This window comes from Anomaloglossus baeobatrachus, chromosome 7, assembly GCF_048569485.1.
Source record: "Anomaloglossus baeobatrachus isolate aAnoBae1 chromosome 7, aAnoBae1.hap1, whole genome shotgun sequence".
In the NCBI taxonomy this organism is placed as follows: Eukaryota; Metazoa; Chordata; class Amphibia; order Anura; family Aromobatidae; genus Anomaloglossus; species Anomaloglossus baeobatrachus.
Genome location: NC_134359.1, coordinates 233,451,470 through 233,467,983, shown reverse-complemented (window position 1 = coordinate 233,467,983; position 16,514 = coordinate 233,451,470). Strand labels below are relative to the sequence as shown.

The 16,514-nt window shown below is 40.7% G+C and overlaps 1 protein-coding gene across 1 annotated transcript in view; it reads left to right on the top strand.

The window, feature by feature from the left end:
- The window catches only part of SHISA9 (shisa family member 9), a 512,605-nt gene extending 497,053 nt beyond the window's left edge, over positions 1-15,552 (top strand). The window contains exon 4 of the mRNA XM_075317952.1: positions 13,468-15,552. Within this exon, the coding sequence (XP_075174067.1) occupies positions 13,468-14,048 (581 nt within the window). The 3' untranslated portion in view covers positions 14,049-15,552. The remainder of the gene's footprint in view (positions 1-13,467) is intronic.
- The last annotated feature ends 962 nt before the right edge of the window (positions 15,553-16,514 follow it).

The following is a 16,514-nucleotide window of genomic DNA, read 5'->3' as shown; positions in this document are numbered from 1 at the left end:
TGGCAACCCAGTAGTTAGCATTACTTCGAATTCGTACAATCCGAGGGTCATGTTGTAGGTAGTGCAGCAAGAAGGCGCTCATGTGTCTTGTGCATCCAGGAGGACCAAGTCCTTGGTGTGTTGGTGGCAGAGAGGTGAGAATCGTGCCTCCTTCCTCTGCCCTCTCCCCCCAACCTCGCACAACCGAAATGTGAGCAAGCTCTCACTCATCTGCTGAGTCTTCCATGCCCATCGCCAGTTCGTCCTCCATTTCTTCATGGGCTCCTGCACCTTCCTCAACAATTTTTGCTGATACTATGCGCCCTTGTTAATCCCTCTCCCCCATCATGACTGCCGCCTAGGTGCCGCTCACCGTCTGGACCTTGTAGATCTTATTATCCCTTCTGCATATAACTCCTCCTGTACTTCCTCCCCTTCCTCTTGGACCAATACCTGACTCCGAATAATGCTTACAGTGTGCTCCATCATGTAGATGACCAGAATTGTCACGCTGAGAATGGCATTGCCAGTGCTAAAGATCTTCGTCGATATTTGTAAACTGTGTAGAAGGGTGCATAGGTCCTTGATCTGACACCACTCCAGCAGCGTGATCTGCACCACCTCTGGATCAAGTTAGCCCAGGGTATACGTCATACCGTATTTCAGCAGGGCTCTGCGGTGCTGCCACAGACGCTGAAACATGTGCAGATTCAAATTCCTGCGTGTCGGAACATCGCATTTCAGGCATTTAATCGCCAGACCCTAAGACTTCAGGAGCGATGAAAGTTGTTGAGCTGCTGGGTGCGAAGGATGAAAGTGAGCACATAGCAGCGTGCCCGCTGCACAAGGCGATGTAGGCCGGGATGGTATTTTAAAAATTGCTGGAGAATCAGATTCAACACGTGAGCCATACAAGGCACGTGTGTCACATTGCCCTGACGAAGGGCCGCACACAGGTTTGCATCATTGTCGCACCCGACCTTCCCTGACTGCTGGTTGAGTGTAGACAACCATTGATGAAACTCGGTCTCACTCTCCAGAGCTAACCGTTCACAATTCCTCAGCAGTGTCTCACATTTCCCCTACATTTCAAAGTAAACATTTGACCGCCTGATGGCCTTGAGCTCTGCTGCCAGCATAGTAAGGAGGTGTGTGGGATTCCTTGGGCGCAGTTACAAGGAAGGGTGGCCTGACCACACAGGGTTTGGGCCGAGGTGGAGGACCCACGCGAGGTTAAGGAGGCAGAAGCAGTGGAGGAACTTGTACATACAGAGGAAGGATTGACACACAAGTCGTGGGGACGGCAAGACTTGTACAGCAAACCCTTCTCCATCTCTCACCATAGTTACCCAGTGCCCAGTCAGCAACATGTAACTCTCCTGTCCATGCTTACTGGTCCAAGTATCTGTGGTGAAATGCACCCTGTCACACACAGAGTTTCTCAAGGAATCGAAGAGGTTGTGTGCGACCTGCTGTGGTAGCGCGGGCACGCCTTTCTTGGAGAAGGAGTAACGACTGGCCATTGGCTCTTGGGGCACTGCAATGGGCATAAGGTCTCGAAAATCCTCGGTCTCAAAAGGGTGTAAAGGCAGCCTTTCTGTTGCCAACAAGTTGCAGATGATGAAACTCAACCTCTTAGGCATGTCATGCCCTTCGAAAATCATGTAAAACACAGCGAGGGGACTCCAACCACAGTCTCCCTCGTTGCCACTAATTGGGCCACACACCCCCCACTTGACTGGCATTGGTTGACCCCCCTTTTGAAAAAGAGAAAGATGCTTTGCATGAAGCACTCTCAAAAATACGCGTGCCTTTCCCGTCCCCTGGATGACCCAGGGGAAGAAAAGTCCTCTGAGAGCCATGACTTGTTCATCTTGGTTCTTTTAGAAACACAGCGAGGGGACTCCAACCACAGTCTCCCTCGTTGCCACTAATTGGGCCACACCCCCCCACTTGACTGGCATCAGTTGACCCCCTTTTTGAAAAAGAAAAAGATGCTTTGCATGAAGCACTCTCAAAAATACGCGTGCCTTTCCCGTCCCCTGGATGACCCAGGGGAAGAAAAGTCCTCTGAGAGCCATGTCCACATTGTCAGTGGACAGACACGTGTGCTTATCTGCCAGCAGACCCCCAGCAGCACTGAAGACAGGTTGCGAGAGAACGCTGGCTGTAGGACACGACAAGATCCCCAAGGCGTACGTGGCAAGCTCAGGCAATTTATCCAGATTGGAAGCCTAAAATGAGCAGGGCTCAAGTTGCACAGTAATGGCATCGATGTTTCCTTGCATATACTGATATATCTGTGTCTCCTCCTCTTTTTCCTTGTCCAGCTCTTTTGTTTTCGCATGAGTATATGTCCTTGTCACTTTCCCATGTGTTTGTGTTGTGTTGTGAGTTGTTTATCACCTTTTGGACACCTTTGAGGGTGTTTTCTAGGTGTTTTTATGTTTTTGTGATTGCCTGCCATTGTTTCCTATGCAGTTCGAGTTCGGTTCGTCGAACGTTCGACGAACCGAACTCGAACGGGACCTCCGTTCGGCGAACCGACCGGTTCGCTCATCTCTACTTATGACACGGACACACGTTCCGTGTGATTTTACGTGTGTGTGCCATCTACCACTGAATAACATGGGTCTCCGTGTGTACGTGTCTCCGGTACGTGCAAATACGTACCGCACACGTACAAAAAAAACGGATGTGTGTTGCGGGTCTCACATGGAGTCTCTGTGCAAAATTTTGTGATTGTACATGCGACGGTGTGGATTCCTTTAGCGGACATACACACATACACACACACATACACACACTCATACACACATACACTGAGCTTTATATATTAGATATATATATTTATATAGTTTTATATATATATATATATATATATATACAGAGATTTGTGCAGAAATTAATAAATGAAATGTTTATAGTGCTTGTTTTCAAGGGCTTTCACTAATACGTCTCCATTGTAAGATACAGCCATTGAGCAGCCTTTCGCTAGTAACTAAAAGCTTTGAAAATTCTTCACTAGCTCTGTATGGATTGCATAATAACTTTCATAAGGAAAAAAAAACATTGAGTAACTAATGACTGATAGATAATGCGTATTTGCCATAGCTAGCAAAAGAAAGGTAACATTCACTGCAATAATAAAATACTATACTTTCCTAACACCTGTGGGTGGACTAACCTTTTTAATAATGTCTGGAAAGAAGCAAGATTATGCAATCTCTCAGCGCATGTGAATGCTTTATGTGTAAGTTACAGTGAGGATAAAATACAAAAGAAGTGGGAGGCAGAGGCAGGGAAGGCACATAAACAGCTGCCCGTTATTCTACTGCTAAATGTTACAAGTGCTGGATTAAAGCAGAACATAAATGGAGTTCTGCACCCAGACGGCACTGTTCAGGAGTGCACTATACATGCAGCAACTCAGGGATACATTATATTGCAGTTTGCAGTCTAGAGAGACAATGCGAATTTCATTGACTACATATAAAATCAGTGTTAATGAAAATAATATGGTTATTGCTCTCCACAGCGGTGTGATACGTACATGCTGTAATTACGGAGAGAGGAGAAAAGAATAATTAATGAAAAATACTTAGGGGCGACGTATTAATCATCATACTCCATAAAAGAACATACAAGCATCAAAAATAACCGGTGTCCCAGATCCCAGATCAGGGAAGGTCTTTTTATATATATATATATATATATATATATATATATATATATTAGTGAGGTAGCGACCGGCTATACGCCTATGTAGTGGATGGCCGGTATGTATCGCGGAGGAGGGAGGTCCTCTGGGATGTAAGCCTAGAAAGTTTACTTTGGGACTTGTAGTTTCAAGAGGTTGTTAATGCATTCAGGGCCAGGTTTACGAACAGTCAGAGGTATGTATGGGACTGGCTATTCACATACCTCCACCCATGGGGTGTTTCAGGCGTTATAAGTAGACTGTTTGTTTGAGCACATGGCCTCTGTGTTTGGAAGCTGGAAACTTCCTGGATGACAATTTAGGAGAGTGTACAGCCGCATAAAGAGGATGTGCTAAGAGGTGCAGTCTTTGACAGCGGGAGTTCTGGGATTGAAAGAAGCAAGCTTCCATAGCTGTGGACTGACAGGAGTCAGCATGTGAAGCCTGCCAAACCTCCTGAAAGGTAACCCCAGAAAAAGGGATTTGTGTACTGACCTAGGCCAGTGAGTGAAGGTTACTCCTGCGATACTACACTGGAGATGTATATCTGAATGTGTGCGTGTGTACCCATGAGGTAAACCAGACTGTCATACTATGTTATGTTTTATGTACCTGTAAAGCAGAAGGAAGGGTCACATTTATGTTTCTAGAATGTGGTTTATGTGTGGCTAAATAAACCAGCTGGACTACTAAGTTGAGCCATTCCTGTGTGTGTGCCTCAATCTTTTATAAACTGTGGAGGAAAGACAGGCGCATAGCGTCTTAACCGGTAAAATCAATAAAAAGGATAATAGGGTGCACTCACCTATGGATTTTGTGAGAGTCACAACACCTCATGAAGCATAGAAGTCAGTGGAGACAGCTGCGGACCTGTAACAATGAGATAGAAGTTTCATAAAGAAGTCGGGGATCAGTGCTGCGCTTATCACCATTCAATCCAAAGAATAATTTTCCAAGTCATTTATTAAGGAAGCATGAACAAGTCTACGCGTTTCAGGGGTCTCTGCTCCCTTCCTCAGGACAATGCAACGACACAGAAGATTTTACTGTATCATTATTGCATTGTTCTGAGGAAGGGAGCAGAGACCCCTGAAATGCGTAGACTTGTTCATGCTTCCTTAATAAATGACATGGAAAATTATCCTTTGGATTGAATGGTGATAAGGGCGGCACTGATCCCCGACTTCTTTATGAAACTTGTGCCTCCATCTAGCAGTCAAGCGATTCCAAAATATCACATTGCGCAGCTTCACAATAAATAAATTATATATATATATATATATATATATATATATATATCTGGCATGCACAGACAGAAGAGGGCCCCTGTGCAAAAACAATACATGGGCCCTTTGCAGCTTAAGAGCTCCTCATAGTGCATAATTACTATAATTACTATGGCTCTCCTGCTTTGGGCCGCCTTGGTTCTTGGGCCCCTATGCAGAGGAGCAGGGTCCACCAATGATATGTCTGCCCCTGATTTTTTTTATATATATATATATATATATATATATATATATACTCGTGTTTCCCCAAGAATAAGACAGGGGCTTTTACTATATTTTGCTCCAAAAGATGGGCTAGGGCTAATTTTCTAATTTTCAGGGGATGTACTTTTTTCCATTAATTTTTTTCCTTTTTTTTTAAAGTGAATTCCCTGGCCAATTGCAGCTATGACAATACTTTGCATGGCTACGATGGCTCTGGAACTGCCCACCGCCTAAAAGCTTGCTGATTGGCTGCTCTGCAACCTTTCAACAAGCTTTATTTGGATGACAAAACCTTACAGGAACTAGACGTACAGTCAAAAGTCTGTGTTCGGTATTCAACAATGAACACAAGATATTTGGTACGGACACTTTACAGTTTGGGTTCTCTCATTCTTAGCGGTTAATGGTTCCTCTGCCACATAAAAAGGATAATGGTTCTTTAAATTGGATGTAATTTATGTTGACACATTTCTTTGAGAAACACATGAATGTTTCCTTCCAGAAACAGCACCATCAGCAATTTCTGGAATTGTAGCTCACCTTTATTCACTTCACTTGTAAACTGCTATGATTGCAGTGCCAAGCTCCAGTAGTGCTGACATTTCGGATGTAATATAATAATATCCACAGTTGCCAACAGCTGGTTAGCCACATGCAAGCAGCCTGAGCATCTAGGTAGAGAAAACTGTTATTATGTATATTGGACTGGAATTATGTTTTCACTTTGTAATTGTAAAATACATAAAGTAAAAGAGCTGGAAGTAATAGCAAACTGGCAACATGCACTCATTTACTGTATATTTGTCATCAATCTATAATGACATTATCTCCATTTGAGAAAAAATAAATTAATCTGCAATTAATCCACATTCACACTGGATTTTAGGTGGATGTTTACACATCATTCTTTTTATTTATGGTATTAATTATGGTAGTGGAAAAAGTATCATAGCATGATAGACATCAGTGGTGCCTACAAGATCCTATCAACTATGAAGACAATATTCAGGTTTCCATCATAGTGTTAATCAATTTATTGGAAAAATGATACCATGATGGAAAACCAACTCAACCGGTTATAATGAACTAAGCATTTTGGATGTTATTGGTGTTTGTCAATTGATGGATTCATTCTCTGAATTAATTCCATTTTTCTTCTCCAAGTATGGAATGAGTGTGTAGAATAATTCACAATTACTAGACATCTGCTGGACACTGTTTTCAGGGTTAGTTTTTATAACGAGTCATTAGAGAATCTCCAGATCAGGATCACATATATATATATTAGGTGTTGAAAGGGTGTAAGTTATATGTTACATTACCCTGAGGTGTCACTGCGATAATTTCAGGAAGAAAGAAGCGTTACCAACTTTTCACTCGCAATGTGTCACAGTCAAGAGTTGTATTAGTGTCATTTTGAACCACACCTTAAACAACCAGATTCAAGCCTACTAGCAGCAATCATCTACCTTTGGACAAATCATCAGGAACATTATCACTCACAACTGGCCAGTGTATATTCATGACAAGTTCAAGGTGTAACACCGAACCATTAGCTAGCGATGCATCAAATCTATTCGAAAAAGGTCAAGTAGCTGGATAATTATTACTCATGACAACATTTAGAAGCTTAAAGCCTGCTTTACACGTTGCAATTTCGCATACGATATCGTATGCGATTTGCAACGCCCCCATCGTATGTGTGGCACATTCAATTTGTTGAACATGCCGCACAAACGATTAACCCCCATCACACGCACTTACCTTCTATACGACCTCGATGTGGGCGGCGAACGTCCACTTCCTGGAGTGGGAGGGACGTTCGGCGTCACATAGACGTCACGCGGCAGGCAGCCAATAGATGCGGAGGGGCAGAGCTGAGCGGGACGTAAAGATCCCGCCCACCTCCTTCCTTCCGCATTGCTGGCCGGGAGCCGCAGGACGCAGGTAAGATGCTGTTCATTGTTCCCAGGGTGTCACACACTGCAATGTGTGCTACCCGGGTACGATGAACAATCTGACGTGCAATTCTAGAGAAAGGTACGATGTGTATGCGATTAACATTTTACCGTTCAATCGCAATCGCACGTACCTGTCACACACTGCAATGTACCTTACGATGCCGGATGTGCGTCACTTACGACGTGACCCCGCCGACACATTGGAAGATACATTGCAGCGTGTAAAGCAGGCTTAAGAGAGTTATTCTTACATGGCAAAGGGTCTCTTATAGTTAGCTCTGAAATACACCAAAACGCAATCGCTACCATCTAAAGAAAAAAATACACATAAATATTGTAAATATGTATGTTAGTATTACATTTATGTTACATTTTTTAAGAGTTTAATGAAAAAAAAATAGAAAAAAATTACACCATTTTTATACCATTAATTGATCAATGTCAATAATCTTTTCACCCTATAGTTTGAGTTGTTACAATTCAAGGGATACTAAATATGTGCTTACTATTTACTGATTTCTGGTCATTTTGTTTTAAGAGGTGTATGAAAAATTGTATTCTTTTAATCATTTTCATTAATTATACTGGGGAACAGACTTTTTGTTGCATCCACAAAAACACTTGTTCTTACTTAATTTGAGTTGCTGATCTCAAATCTGAGATTATTTTTCCTCTGTAAGCTACAGTATTTTTGCAATTCAAGATTTTAGGTTTTCATCTTATTGTACAAATTTCAACATTTAGTTTAACATAATGAAGTAGAATGTCTTCGTGGGCATCATCTTTGTGAAAATTTAATAATATAATGCAGTAAATACTCTACTACACTAAAAGATTTGATTGCATCAGAATTTGTCTACAATTTTGAAATAGAACATATTAAAACACTTATTTTAATCATAAAATTTGCGCAAAACTTATTTAATTTCTATCCAGGCACAAATTTGCGTTTGTAGCTCTTGCGTTTGTGTACTTGTTGAGGACAATCTCGTTTGATGCTCTTGATGAAAGCGTTCTCGCTGCTCATCACTAACAGCTACAAGATTTTCGGGAAACTTATCAAGGTGTCTGTTCAGGAAGTGAATCTTAACGCTCATGTTACATCTAATGTCATGGAAAGCCAACAGCATCCTTTGAACCAAAAGTTCATAGTTTTCTGCTTTTGTATTGCCAAGGTAGTTCTTTGTAACTGCCACAAAAGACTGCCATACTGCTTTCTCCTCCTCTTTCATCCTCTTGGCAAATTCTTCGTTACGAATGAGGGATCAAATTTGAGGTCCATTGAATACACATGTCTTTACCTTCTCGAAAGACAAGGCAGGAAAAGCAGAGATAATGTGTTGACAGCATTCACTTTCTCTATTCAAAGCCAGAGGAAATGGCTTCAATAAGCCAAGTTTGATGTGAAGTGGGGTAAAAATGATCCTGTCTCAATCAACTACAGGTTCATTCACAATATTTTACATCCCTACTTCCAGAGCTTCACGTTTCGGCCACTCCTTCTGTGTCCAGTGTTTTTCCCGAGCTTGGCTGTCCCACAAACACAGAAAACAAGGATATTTCTTGAAGCCTCTCTGTTGTCCTAACTATTTTAAGATCTACGCAAATTATCCAATTATGCTCGTCATACTTCATTAAGTCGAGGACAATTTTTATGTAATTATAATCTTCTTGCACATGAGTTGAATGACCAATTGGAACTGCTGCATAAAAATTACCATTATGTACGAAAACACATTTCAGACTCCGTTTAGAGCTGTCAAGAAATAGCCGCCATTCTGTTGGACTGTAAGTGGTAACACCTAGCTGGCTGAGAACACTACTGATATCATGACAGAAAACAAAGTGTTTTTCTTCGGAAAAAAAGGCCGCAAAAATGTGTTCATGTTTCCTGAAATGGGTTACTTTAGCTGACCGATGAAGTATATTCCTTCCTTGAAGCCTGGAGGCTAATAACTCAGCTACGCTCCTTGATAGGCCCAAATCCCTTACTAAATCATTCAATTCAGGTTGGGTAAACTGCTGAGGGGTTAATGACTGCTTGGTATCAGAAGAAGACCCTTCAGATTCTACATTCATTTCCCCATGCTTGTTATCAAAATATATTTGATCACCATGTTCACCTTCTTCGTCCTTACAAGAAATAAAACCATTGAAAACTGGAACCGGGAGTGTCTGAGTGTGGGATAGTGTGATTCTTTATTAGATAATAAATGTGCATAAAGAAGGTTTTTGGTCTCCACCAGACCTTCATCAGTTGCACATTAGGAGACTTGAGAGTGCTTGTGAATAGCACGGTGTCCACTGCTGCATTGGAGCCCATGCAGCGGTGGACACCGCGCTATTCACAAGCACTCTCAAGTCTCCTAATGTGTAACTGATGAAGGTCCGGTGGAGACCGAAAATGTTCTTTATGCACATTTATTATCTAATAAAGAATCACAGCATCAATTTGAGAGTGCCTTGTGTCAATATTAAGTATCTTGGCCTTGGAACCTACTGAGTGCACCCCTCTCTATCAACACATTACCTACCATCCTAAGGAAGTGACATTGATTATATTTAATTTGAGTGTGGGATAGGTCATATTGCTGAAGGAATATTAGGATATGCCAGCATATGCCGTTTTTTCTTGCCGATGTCCTTTGTATGGATCACGGAGAAAACAGCTGTGGAAAACAAGCGCAATAGGGTCTTACCCCAATATGTGAGGGGTGGGGAGGGGGGAGTAAACCTACTCACCAATTGTAGTTGTGAGGAGCCGCAACTACTATAATCGCATATATCAAAGATCTAGGGCTGCAGCCACCAAAACCGGTAGATAACAGAAAGCACAAGAGAGAGGTGTTCAATGCCGCGCCAATAGATCACTTCAGAAGATGTTCAGATCAGTGTCACTTTATTGTCATTCAGGTCGACGCGTTTCTGGAGCATCTGCCCCCTTCATCAGGACCACCAGGAATAGAAATATTGGATGTTATTTCTATTCCTGGTGGTCCTGATGAAGGGGGCAGATGCTCCAGAAACGCGTCGACCTGAATGACAATAAAGTGACACTGATCTGAACATCTTCTGAAGTGATCTATTGGCGCGGCATTGAACACCTCTCTCTTGTGCTTTCTTTGTATGGATCAGACAGAAATAATAGTCACTGCTGTGGTCCTTAGGTTCGACGGGTCTTCTTTATTTGCCTTGTGACTTTGTTCGATCCAAGAGTCCTTGCCCTTTAACTCCAATTTAAAAACGAATGCATGCCATAAACTGTAACAAAAAAAAATTAAAATTGCAAAAATACTAGAGCATGCACAAAAAAACGGATTTCAGATTTGGTATCGGCAATGCAGAAATATATAGAAAAAGTTCTAAAACCTCATGCAACAGAAAATGAAAAAACAAATTGTTGCCCAGAGTTATTATTGAATTCATATGAGATAAAAACCTCACCTTTCTTCCATTGCATAATATACAGAGACATTGAGATGCACTGATACATAGGGGTACTTTGCACACTATAAAATCGCAAGCCGATGGTAGCGATGCCGAGCGCGATAGTCCCCGCCCCCGTCACAGCTGCGATATCTTGTGATAGCTGCCATAGCGAACATTATCGCTGCGGCAGCTTCACATGCACTTACCTGCCCTGCGACATCGCTCTGGCCGGCGAACCGCCTCCTTCCTAAGGGGGCGGGTCATGCGGCGTCACCGCGATGTCACACGGCAGGCGGCCAATAGAAGCAGAGGGGCGGAGATGAGCGGGACGTAAACATCCCGCCCACCTCTTTCCTTCCTCATTGCAGCCGGGACGCAGGTAAGGAGATGTTCCTCACTCCTGCGGCTTCACACATAGCGATGTGTGCTGCCACAGGAACGAGGAACAACATCGTAACATTAGTCCTTCCGAAATTATGGAAATGACCGACACTACACCGATGATACGATTTCGACGCTTTTGCGTTCGTTAATTGTATCAAAAACGATTTACACACTCCGATGTCGACAGCGACGCCAGATGTGCGTCACTTTCGATTTGACCCCAACGACATCGCAGCTGCGATGTCATAGTGTACAAAGTACCCCATAGAGTTGTATGTATGTACAATATGCCTGTAAAGAAGAATACTATTTAGATATTTAGCTGTAGGTATTTTTTAGATGTTTGTCTACAGAGAATAGACAGATACTGGAGCCCCTCAACCAAGTTCCTGAATTGGAGGAGAAGAAATCATATGATCACAGTAGCATCCAATACAAATGCAATGAAACTGATTCCACCTACCCCATATGTTAATGGAAAAAGACTGACTGAGTGTTATTTGTTTGACTGTGTCCTGCTCTCAAGAGCAAGACAACTGGGCTATACATCATGTAAACAACTTTGTTCTGCCACCACTTGAGAGATATATCAGACTGCCACTTGAGGCCAAATACTCATCTCACCTTATGGCAGTCTGTCATAGTATACTAAATCTATACCATCTAAAAACTTCTGGCTAAGTTTTACTGTCCTTTGTAATGGAAAGTATAAAGCACACTGAAACACACTACTTCTTAGAAACAAAAAAATAATGTTTTATGCACAGAGGTCTATCTGTATATATTTTTCTACTCTTTGACCACCACTGTGGAGGTTTTTTTTTATTATTTAATTAGGAAATTAACTTACTAAATATATAATTCTAAATTTGCATGTGTTTCACCATTTAGATCTAATGTCTGTGTTGTCAATTAATTACACATTTTCTACTAAATAAGTTTTCGGAAATTTTTTTACCATTACATGGTGAGTTTTTCTTTCATAAGCTGGCCATACACTTTAGATAGCGAAACAAACCCTGCCACCCCCAATATACATTCACAATGTGTTTTAAATAGTAGAGTGGAGTAAGGGGCTACTACCAAGCCACAGTAATGACAACTAATAGAGATGAGCAGACCCATTAAAGATCAGTTTGCCGAGTTCATCCGGACTTTAGCTAAAGTTTGGTTTGGGACCCTGACTTGACCTGAACCCAAATGGAAGACACTGAGTGAGCTGTTCGGGTCTCTGCCCACATGCTGCCAGCCATAAACAGAACACTTCCGGGGGCCAGATTTTTCCAATTTTTTTGGGGTGCACACTACTTCCTATCACGCTGTTGTTATCAAGTGAGGAGAGCAGTGCAAACAGTGCAAACAGTACAAGCAGCTCACACTGGGCTGAGCACTGAGCGTACCGGAGCACAGCGATGCTCGCGCGAGTAGTGTTCATACGTACAGCCCCCGAACTCTGAATTCGAACTAAGTTTTTTTTGTAAAGTCTGTGTTTGGTACGAATACTCAGGATCACTTCTCTCTAGCGGCAATCCTCACTGACAATAACAAAATAAGGCTTGCTAAAATCCAATAGCCCAATCTTACTTCCCCAGACATCTGCCATTGGAGGAAAGTTAAGGCACCCTCATGCAAATTAAAGGAGTTGTCCCTTACTGTAGAATGCAACCTTAATCAATTCAGGTCCCAATTTAAAATAAAATAATGGATATGCACCTCATGCAGTGGCTCCATTCCATTGATGTTAGCCTGGATATTTCTTGCAGGTACTATGACATTGTTTTGCCTCTGGACTGATGCAGCCAATCAAAGATGACTGATCAGCTACAGCCTTTACTATTTCACCAGATCAAATATCTACTTTGATGAAATATTGATTTGCTACAGAAGATCAGTCTCCACCCAATGGCTGTAGTGGGTCTGTGACACAACAATGTAATGTAACCTGCCAGAAATTGTAGCACTAATATCACTGGAATGGTGCCAGTGCAGGAGGTGAGTATCCCTTGTTTTTATTTTAAAAGGCACCTTGATGTGATTAAGCAGAGGTTGTCCAGTAGTGGACAACTCCTTTAAGATAGCCAATGAGTTCTATCAAAATCTGATGTTTGTGACCAGCTTTAGCTAACCCTCACCATATTCTCATGGAATACATGCACTTTTTTCTCCTAGAATTAAGTTGAATCTGTACTTTTGTAAACCATATAGATGTGACATCAGATGGAGCACTTTCATGGTATTGCTGGAATCCTGGTAAGTATAGCCCACATAAAGTAAAATCCGTCCCACAATGTAGTAGTTTAGTTCAAAAACCAAAGTTTGCAAAAGACAATTCCTGAAGTTGTTTTTCAAATCAAAATGAAGATACTGATTATTGACTTTTAATAAATTGTGTTATGTTTTAGTTTTTTTGTGTTTTTTAAATGTATATTTTTAAATGTATATTTTTATATATATATATATATATATATATTATTTATTATATATATTTTTATTATATTCACATATGTTTTCATTTTCTATACAGCGGAAAAGGGAAATGAAGACTTCTACTCAAAAAGGAGACACCTTGCAGAACTTGCAGCAAAAGGAAGTCTTCCTTTACATCCTGTCCGTGTGGAACAAGAAAGATCCTACAGTCCTGAAGGTGGCACTCATGGTGGCACAATGAGTGGTACTCTTGGTGGCACTCATGGAGGCTCAATTGGAGGCACTCTTGGTGGCTCGATGGGAGGCACCCTTGGTGGCTCAATGGGTGGCACTCTAAGTGGGTCAATGGGTGGAACCATTGGTGGAACCCTTGGTGGTGGTACACTGGGTGGCACCCTTAGTGGTGGTACATTAGGTGGCACACTTGGTGGCACCCTTAAATTAAATGGACAGAAATCCAAAGTCACTAAAATACATAATCATCCATTGGCTTCATCATATAATCCTGACTACAAAACCTGGGACCACTCCGAGCATTCCCTGCGGAGGCAGGCCTATGCAACAAAGAAGCATTGCCCAGTTGAGTCAGTAAATGAACAGATACCATCACAAAATCAGCACTATGTTCCTCCACAGCCATACTTTGTAACAAACAGCAAAACAGAAGTAACTGTCTGAAACACATTGAAAGTTCACCCTACTGGAATCAAACACCATTGAGGGTATAGAGATGGGGGTCCTTGTATGCTGAAGATCTTGAAGAGCAGATTGGGTTTTTCATGTCCAGCAATACAGTTGAGGAATGCAATTAGGGACTCCATTTTCTACTTCACAGTGAAGGTTAAGAAAAAACTTTTACCTATGCTTTTTTTAACAAAAGGAAAACAAAAAAAAACTAGTGATTTCAATTTTATGATATGGAGTAGCACAACAGAGCCTTCATCTCTGCAAAAATTGCCATGGTTGTTCTTAACTGCTGAAGAGGACGTGCTCAAATGGAAGTTATAGGGGGCCAATATTTTTGTAAAAATAATAATAATAAATTAATAAAAAAGGGAAAATGTTATGAGTGATTATTTTCAGTACCATCTCTTTGCACATCTGTGAAAATTCATCTGAACCAAGGCCTTTCCATCTCTAAGAAGCAAAAAAAAAAAAACTAAAACAAATGGTCAAGAACCTCAATAAGACTGTTACATAAAAAGGGAACGGAGCCTTTCTTATTGATGGAAAGTGCAGATTTAAAAAATTGACTATTTTACATAATAAGGTGAGAAAAACTTTCAGCAAAAAAGACAGGACTATAGGAATTTATCTATTTGAGAAGAGATTTCGGAAGATGAAAAAAAATCAATATGTTCTTCCTTTCCTTGCGTTCCACATGTAAGCAGTTGGGGAAAGTATTCTGCACTGTCTGTTATAACTTCTTTATAAGTCTATGTTTGCCTATTTTCACTTGCTTATGACTGGAAAAATACAAAGTGGGCGGTGCCTTTACTGTATTTCTATTGTTCAATGAAAAAGTCTTGTTTGATCCTTTCATTTTTTATTTTTTTTTTATTAATTACTTACAAGTCTTTTGTTTGTATCCTGGTTCAAAATGGGTTCTTCTTTAGTTATGTTGTGCATATCTGGTAAATATACTTAGTGTTTTAGGTTTATGTTTTAAATATGTTTGCCTTTTATGTTTTTTATTTTAGTTTTAGTTGTTTTTTTTCACTTTTGGATCAGCAAAAAAAAAAAAAGTTAAAAAGTAAAAAAAAAAATAACAAATATAGTTTACCTTTTTTGGGTCATCATGTGAATGTTTTGCTTCAAAATGCATGGGGCTGCCACATCTGATATATTCAGTGTACAGATATCCCTTCAACTATATAATAATAATAAAAATAATAATAATGATAAAAAATAATAATAAATACAAATGTAAATCACAGCCATAAATTTTATTCCCTTCATTTGCCAAAACACACACCGAAAATGTAGCTTTTTTATGTGTTGTGCTACCAAATATTATAAGTGCTTATCCCTTTAGATGAACTTGTACCGTTGGCATTTTTAAACATTTGTGCTTTTGGGCATAAATGTGCCTTAAATTATGTAAACATTAAATTTGGCCATATACTTAATTTGTCATTGTTGACACTTAGGGCCGTTTCACACATCCGGCATTTCGCCGGATTGCCGGATCTGTCACACTCCAGTACAGTGTAATACAGTACAATGGCATCGCAGCAAGCTCTGGTCACATGCTCCGGTCACATGACAACATGTAACCGAAGGTTGCCGCGATGCCATTGTACTGTATTACACTGTACTGGAGTGTGACAGATCCGGCAATCCGGCGAAAAGCCGGATGTGTGAAATGGGCCTGAAAGACTGAACAGAGTCATGGAGCCAACCATGTCTAGAGAGGTGTAAAAACATAATTTCATAAAAACATTATGTAGAGAAATACAAAACATAAAATATTACAAAACTTCCAGCTGCTTCCTATGTAGCAAGTTTGAATCAACTATTTTTTAAATAATTATTATATATTTACATTCAATGATTTCTGTAAACAGCGAATAAGTTGTCAGAATAGCTTTTTTCTACACCTATTAGACATCAATCAAATTTGTATTTCTATTTAGTCAGTATTGAACAAGGTTCCATGGTTCATTGTTGATAATTATGCTGATTTACATAAGGCAATTATCATAACTAATGCTTTTACTTGTTCTTATCTGATTGTTGCTTTATGCAAATTGGTCACTAAACTAAATGACAATATTGGCTTATGGCAAAGAGCATTTAATGGGAACCAATCACCAGGATTTTCGTATATAAGGTAAAGCCAGTGCTATACTGGCAGTATCAGGCTGATTCTCTACATACCTGTAGTGGTCAGCTCGGATGTTTAGGTTTTGAAATCCAAGAAAGTAAAGTTTATAAAATTAGCAGCTTCTTGAGTGGCAGCAGCTGAGGATCAGATAATGGCGGGGGGTATTCATAGTTAGGCTATGTGCGCACGTTGCGTACTAGCCCTGCAGAAATTTCTGCAGCGATCTGAAGAGCACATGTGCGCTTTAAATTGCTGGAGAATGTCCGTAGTGGAAAAAAAAAAAAGCCGATTCCATGCGCTCTGCCTGCAGCTCCTGC